At 28.3% G+C, this 8,315-nt stretch overlaps 1 protein-coding gene across 1 annotated transcript in view; it reads left to right on the top strand.

Moving 5' to 3' along the window:
* Positions 1-6,802, top strand: part of LOC111620095 (proliferation-associated protein 2G4-like) — a 23,919-nt gene extending 17,117 nt beyond the window's left edge. The window contains exons 2-3 of the mRNA XM_023361939.1: positions 4,102-4,230; positions 6,617-6,802. Of these exons, the coding sequence (XP_023217707.1) occupies positions 4,102-4,230; positions 6,617-6,726 (239 nt within the window). The 3' untranslated portion in view covers positions 6,727-6,802. The remainder of the gene's footprint in view (positions 1-4,101; positions 4,231-6,616) is intronic.
* The last annotated feature ends 1,513 nt before the right edge of the window (positions 6,803-8,315 follow it).

Genomic DNA, 8,315 nt, shown 5'->3' with positions numbered 1-8,315 from the left:
AAATAATTTAAAAAGACAAATTACAATAAAACGGTTTATTATCCAACTATCAGAAATTTCACAACATGCCAAGGAAGAGAGGAAGGAGCAATTAAATAATCAAAATTATAAAGGATTTAAAAATATATATAAAAATGGGGAATATCGCACTTCTGACAATCGCAGCGAGTGTGTGGGCTAAATTTGGAGAATCCGTGCTTCTCGCGTGGACAACTGTATGTGGCTGGCTCATGCGTCAGAAAACCTGATTTATTTGTGTACGCACCAGACGAAAAAACAAAAAATATCGTGTATCCACGAGCACTCCAATAAATAAATAGAATTGAAACAACACTTTGAAATGTTTTCCCAATGAAAACGAATAATAATAATAAGTTTCAATAAAAATGATAAAATGAAAATTTAATTTTATCATAACGAGTTTGCTTGAATTTCGTTTCTTCTGAGATAGCAGCAATGCGCGACGGGTAGGCTAGTATACCAATAAAAATGTTCGACAATATAAAAGGAAGAATGTATAAAATTAAGTGATTTCACAATACATTTCTGATTTAACAGGTCTTTCAAAGTTAAGCATAATTTTCAGAAAAAGTTAAGGGGACAGACAGATCTCCACAATTCAAAATTTTGTGGACTGCTACAAAACTTGTGATCTAAAAACAGATGATATTAGAATAGCAAGGATAAATCTACAGTTAATGATCTTATCAAAATAAAAAAGAACTTAAATAACTACCAGATTACATCAAGCTTCTTTTCTGAGATTATATTTAATTAATTATAAATAATTTGTCATTAGAGGGAGATGTTAGGTGCCATCTCTTATTAAATATAATAGTAGCCCAATGTAATCCAGTAATTGTTTGGCTTTACAAATTTATCAGGTTTAGTGATGTTTATGTATATATATGAAAAAGAACTCTTTAGACACAAAGTGATGTTTATTGAAGAGTAGTGCCCACAAAATTCCAGTTTATTTTAAAGATGACAACATTTGTAAATGAATATTTGGGAGCACTAATAGAACATTGAAAAATAAAATGAAGGAACATAGAACAAAAAAAAAAGATATTCAGAAAAAAAAAGAAATAATACATTGGCTGAGCTATTACTTAAAAAACAAGCAGAAATAGAATGGGAGAAATCTGAGCTTATAGTCATAAATACAAAAAATCTTCCTGTTCATATACCTGAGAATTGGTAAGAGCTGTGAGCTTAATTTTAGTTTTAAATAAAAGGAGAAAGATTGAACATCAGTTTCTAGCTGGTATTTAGTCTTCTTGATTGTAAATTGTACTGTAAAAGTTTTTATTAAATTGTTGTATTTAAATTTTTGTTGCCTTTTTTAATGTTTTTATTAGTATTTATTTATTTTTATAAATAATAATTGAGGCAGAGCATTAGCAAAGTCTCTTTTATGTGGCTTACACAATTGTGTTTGTTCTCAAAGTCTGTTTGATTTCGATTAAACATTGCCATTTTCCATTAATTGCAGTGAGGAATTCAAAAATGTAATGAAGGTTCATTTAAATGTAAAAAGTAGGAGTCCATGAATTCATTTTGATATACAGAGGTATTAAAATGACGATGTTTGCTCTCTGATGTGACTGAGTGTGCCTAACAGAAAATAGGTGTGAAAACAAACAAAACACAAGAGCAAAACAATTGATGACAATTGCTTTGTAGTTGGATTGTCTCCGTACCTGGCCACCATGGCTGGCAGGTACAAGGATTGATTGCCTTTTATTTGCCTAACAAGTGCAGGGATTCCTTCTTTCTTTTCGGCACTGCCTCAATTCTGTCACCATACAACAAAGACATACAATGTCCTAGTTAAAACATATTTATTTTAAAAACCTATATTTTAAAATTTATACTATATTTAAGCTGCATTTTAAATTCCTTCATTGTTCAAACATTTCATTCTTTCTTTATATAAATCTGAAGATGAAACAAAGTTTCAAAAACATTTAATCAAAATAAATTTTTTGACCCCAGAAAATTTTTAAGTGTGATTATTTAGGTGAATTATCCATTATAAATGACTTTATAAATAGATAAAAATGAAAACATGCTTATTCAATATATATTTGATATCCAAATTTGTTTTCATTCCTTTAATTGAAGCTGAGTATTATGTTAATTTTCAAATAATTCTCAATTGTTTTACACTAAATTTTCTGAAATATTTGTTAAAGAAAATGACTTGAATAGATTTTTTAAAAATTGTTCAAATATCTTAATTGTTCAATTAATAATTTTTTTTAGGGGGGAATCTTCAAGATAGGCAGAAATTGTCTGCATTTATCACAGTGAATGTCAAGTTTCTTTGATTACTATCAACAGCCTCCCCTGTGGTGTCATGTACTTGGCAACATGTCTTTGTTACAAGACGTAACAGTGACTAGTAATAAGCTAATTTAATATAGTTTTTTTTTATTTTTTTCTTCCAATTTAATGGAAATCTTTGTACTATAGTACTGACTAAGACACAATAAATTGCTTAAGAAAAAAAATGTTTCAAAGCAAAAAATAAATATAAAATAAAATAATGAAACATCTGAAGAAAAATAAATATGATGATAACTGCTCTATGTGCAATAATTTCAAACCATTAATCTGAAATTTAAATCATATGTGCACTTAACTTACACTATAGAAGAAACTGTTGAAAGTTAAAACTTTAATCATGTGCAACACTTGCCTACGGGTATCTAGCTCTTGTTACCAAGAGAAGAGGAAATTATTTTTGTTATCACAATATCAATTTATCTTAAACAATTTTGTTTAAAAGGTTCTTGTTAAAAATTACTGCAGGAAAAAAAATAATATATATGTTAATATATATATTTGCATGTGTTTATATTGACTAAAGTTATGGCAAATTGCAGCTTAACAATAGCATTTTGTTTTCTTCGCTGATTTTTAAAAAAATTTTTTAAACATGATAGATTAAAAAACTGAATTTCACAGAAGAAATTTCAAATAAAAAAGAAATGCACAGTCATAACAAATGTGGAATTAGCATGAATTAAAATATGTTTGTAAGAAGAGATCATTGTTGGGAATAGGGAAAAAAAATTCTCACATTTACATGATTGAATGAACTTTCAAGCGAGAATATTACATTCCATTATGTCAGTTGGGCTCCCAGGGCAACTAAGTGAGCCGACTTTTTTAATTTTATCAGAATAAAGAGATAACAAAGAAAACTTTTTATTTATAATATTACTGCGACTCAATTTCTATGTCTGTAAGTTCTGATTTGTGAAATGTATTTTCGCATAACTGATTATCATTCTCTATAATTCCTATGCATCTGGGTGTCTTGAAGCCATTTGTACCATCTGGTCCCTTGGGTAACCTCACAGCCACTACACGTGGATGATTACCATTGTTAGAAATGCTGCGGAGACGACTGATTAAACGTTCTGGTCTTTGGGCGGGTTGACTCTCTCTGTAAAAATATATTCCCATTAGAACAAACATTATATTAATTCATATTAATATAATAAAAAGTGAGAAAATTTTTCAAAGACATACCCTATTTTGACTACTCTACAAGCTGAATATTTTCCAGTTCGCTGATGATGTACTACCACAAATTCTACTTTGTCTCCTGGCTGAAGAGAAACACCACCCTTCACTTCAGACATGTGAAAGAATAATTTCNAAATTAAAGTGTTTGTTTCGATTATCCGGATTTTTTCTTATCCGGACTACCTTCATCCCCAATTAGTCCGGATAATCGAGGTTCTACTGTATTTATTTTGTTTGTAAAGAATTAAAAAATAATTTTTAACGATACAATAGTTTTTGTTAGGCTTAACATCGACGAAAATTCAACGCGAAACGACACGCAACGGATAAAAATTTCGAAATCGGACGCGTTAAACTATTTTTTCGTACGTAAATCAGTTATCCGGACAAACCCAGTCCCCAATTGATTCGGAAAATCGACGCTCTACTGTATATATAAAATAAAATATTTGCAATCATTATATTTGTATTTATTACTATTAATTAACTATTTTGATGATTAAATTGCTATGTTGTTTATTCTCTGTATTCATAATAAATTTGAATATTTATTTATTTTAGGGGTCCTAAATAATTTGATCAAAAAATGCCAACCAGGAGAAAGTGTTATTAATATCTGTGAACTAGGTGATAAATTGTTATTAGAAGAAACTGGTAAAGTTTTTAAGAGAGAGAAAGAAATGAAAAAAGGTAATTTCAAATCTTTGAAAAAAAATTATTTTTTATTGATATTATTTACTTTGAGTGTCATTATTTACTACTATATTTAGTTAAATTTAAGTTGATTGATTTCTAATGTTTGTTGAAGAAATTTTATTTAATATACACCCAATTCAGATTTTACACTATTTAGATTTAACTTGGTCTGGAAACAGTTCATCCTCTAATTATAAGATTTGTTTTGATCTAACACATTTTAATAAATTTGTCTTTTTAAAAATCTCCATTTGATTTTAATTTTAAGAAGAAATATTTATACTTTTTTTCCTAAAAAAATTTTTTTAAAAATAATTTATAGAATTTGCACTTAAGATTGCTATACACATACAAATAAATTTTAAGAGTTGGCTTTTTGTTTTTTTACAACTTATTTGAATTATTAGCTACAACCAATCTTTCATTTCAATCTCACAATAAATTGAAGCAGTCAGATAAACCTTAATTCATAGTTTGATGATTTGTTTGTATGATTGCTTTTTTTTCTTATTTTTTCATTGTGGAATAGTATAAGTTATTTGGTGTTAAAAGCTATAAGCAGGGATGCACAACCTTTTGTGAAGAAGGGCCAAATTAGGATTAAGTTTACTGACTGGGGGCCAGACCCCCAAGCGATTAATGCGATGGCTGAGATTGGATGCTGGCGGCAATCTTCTTGATGTCTGGTATAATGGCAATGTTGAAACAACCAGCAGATTTTCCAAATTCTCTTTGGTTAACCTGTTCCGTGTTTTGCACTTGTTTAAATTCATAAGCGAAAACGCTTGTTCGCATACATAGGTACTGCCAAACATGCTTGCACAAAATCGAGCATTGTCTTTCAGTTTTGGAAATGATGTATCTGNGTTTTGATCCAAAATATAATAAAAATATTAGTGATGGGACAATGAATCAGGAATCAGAAAATAGGGCATTTTCCAGTAATTGAAACTTAGAAATCTTGTTACTATTTTTGATTCCCTAAAATGGGGACAATACTGTCTGTCTCTATTTTAAGGGGAGATAGGCAGACATTAGGTTTTCATTGGGTCAGCAACTTTGAAATCATGGTCACTGGTTGGCAAAAATATTTAAGTTTTGGTGAAACAGTTTAAAAAATGAACAAAATTATATTTTAATTGAAAAAAATATTATATAAAATTATTTTTAATATTTAATATGTTTACTTATAATGATAAAACAACTTTCTCTTTATAATTATGCAAGTTTTTCTTATGATTCTCAGATGATGCTGTACTATGTTAAATTTTCAAATGCAATTTGCACAATTCTAATTTAAAAATACTTGTTTGTGCAAAGTCTTCTGTAATTTTTGAGTCTAAAAACTTGATTTTTCAAGATGAGTAAGTATAAATATTTGTCTGATTCTTCTTTTGCTGGAAGAAAATTTTACACAATTGTACATTTAGTTCAAGTGAATGAATTCAAAAATTGGTTAATTCATGATGATGATGATCATTTGCATCATTTGACGAATCTCATTTAGTGTTAAATATGATGGAATTATGGCATTTACAAGGCATGCTGATTGTGAGAAGCATTAAAAATGAAGTGCATTGTCTCATTACCTTCCCCCTTTCCCAGTCATATTAAATAATATATTGCATTAGCCAACAAAACTGTTTTAAAAGATGATACAATGGGTTTTTTTCCCTTTTTAGTAAAAGGAAATTTACTTTGAGGGTAGTGTTACAATATTAACTTTATCTGAAATAAGATTACAAAGTTATTTTGTAGTACACAACAAAAGCATGCGTGTCCACATATAAATGAAAAATTTTGGGGTTTCTTTCAGAATATTGATTCCAAATTTCCAACTTGTTTTCCATTTTTAAGCTTGATGTTTATTATTAATAATTAATGAATGGACCATGCTCATAATGTAAAGCATTAATTTTTCTAAACTAAAATAAACTTTAGAGTATTTAAAAGAACAGGAATTGGGAGTTTTCAATAGAATTGATATCGGGAGAAATTTTGGTATTGTCCCATCACTAAAAAATATATAAATTTAAAAAAGACTGAATAACTGTCATTAATTTCTAATTTTACATACAGTTTTATATATTATTTAGTTTTTGGCCTTTAATAGAATCTGACCCATATGCAAAAAGAAAAAAAAATGTTTTTGTTGATTTGGACTATTTTATTTAAAATATGTTTCTATTTTGTTTGCTTAATAATGCAAATTTTCTGTTGCTTTTGAAATTTCATTATAGATTTTAAGATACATGATTTGAATACTGTAATTTTTCGTAATGAACTGCTATCTTAGAATATGTTTACTAAACAATATTTTGCTTTAAAAAATGTGTAAAGTATTTGCATTTTAAAAATATACTTTAAAAATCTTTTGTAGGTATTGCATTTCCAACATGTTTATCTGTAAACAATTGTATTTGTCATTTTTCTCCTTTAAAAAGTGAACCTGATTATATTCTTAAGGTTGGAGATATGGTAAAACTGTAAGTATCTTTAATAAATTGTTATAATTGAATTTTTATAAAATAAACCTTATTAATAATAATAGTACTTTGATATTAAATTTTATATAAACTATTTGATATTTTTATAAGATAGCTTGCAATGATGATTAATAATGAAGCATGCAATGCCATAATGTTTTAAATATAAAAAAAAAAATCTTTTCAGGAGAGGTGTGAAAAACACTTTTTTTTAGTGAATGAATTCATTTCGATGTTACAATAAAATGGTAAAAAAACTCACTAGGTTACAAATTCTCTGGAATATCAAAATGATATAAATATAAGCTCTATTATAGTATTGCATGTTTCATTATTGTTTAACATGTTTATTACTGTTTATGAACTAAATTACAATTGATCATCTCTTATCTACATGCAGTCTGAATTGTCTCATGAAATACATTTTTACCCTTCAATACATTTTTCCAGAAACAAGCATATTCATAGCAAAGAGATGTAAACAGTGGTGGTTCTACATTTTTGTTTTGTGCCTTGGATCTTAAACTGTTATGGGGTCTCCTTTGAAACCAACAACAATAGCATAACATCTAATAAGGTTCAAAGGTTTTGTTGCTCTTTCAAGGACCTCAAGGCTGAAATTGTTGAGAACAGCTAGTAGTTGTGGAGTCCTTGAAAAGTGTGGAAAGAATCTCACTGTATGGCCAATACAGTGAGATTCTTTCCACACTTTGTTAGGTCTATGTAACTGCTGTTTGTTCTATGTCAGATTGCAAATTTTTAAAAATTTAGCCACATATCAAATTATGATTAAAATTGCTGTAATGGGTTATCTTATATGTCAAAATCACTAGTGTTAAAATAAGAGTATTTTTTGAATTTTAATTTAATGTTCTATTCTTTGTGGTTATTCCATATTCATTTTTTTCAACTTGAAGATGATCTATGGAGTAGATAGAAAACGTTCGTTTTTTAAATAAACTCCCTCGGCAACGGATTAGGTGTTGATTATTTTGATTATGCCTTAGATTTGTGACAAAATAAATTTATTCTATAGTTATTCTGCAGTTTAAGCAGTATCTCATGCAACTGACCCTAAAGCAATTATTTAACTCCTTAAGCCCCGAGCAATTTTTGGTATTAATGTAATTAAACATAAAAAATACTTAAAACTGAAAAAAACGAAAGAAATGCATTAATTTTGAAGAAAAAGCTTTAAATTTTATTTTCCTTTGTCTCGCCTTTCTGTGAAATTTGACACTGATGAGCCATTGTTTACACAGCTGGATGACCTTGAGAACAGCTGGAGTTGGATTTCCCGGGACATTCTCATAGATGTCTTAGGAGGACAAGGGTTTAAAGTAGGGTGACTGGTAACTAGGCCTATATTTTTAAAAAATTAAAAATTTTATTGCGATTTCCGACCCCTCCAATTAATTAAATTTATATAAAATAAAATATATTAATTAAAAAAATTTAAAAACTATTGGAGGTCGTTTTTGACATCAGAAAGCGTATCATGCAAATCTAATGATTGATAAAAAAATATCAGACAATTAATCTTAAAGTATTTATAAGGAAAGATGGGCCACAGAGAGTTTGTGTCTGAAATTT

This window comes from Centruroides sculpturatus, unplaced genomic scaffold (assembly GCF_000671375.1).
Source record: "Centruroides sculpturatus isolate CEXI.00-Female unplaced genomic scaffold, Cexi_2.0 scaffold131, whole genome shotgun sequence".
In the NCBI taxonomy this organism is placed as follows: domain Eukaryota; kingdom Metazoa; phylum Arthropoda; class Arachnida; order Scorpiones; family Buthidae; genus Centruroides; species Centruroides sculpturatus.
Note: the sequence above shows the minus strand (reverse complement) of the source record. Positions and strands in the feature narration are given on the sequence as shown.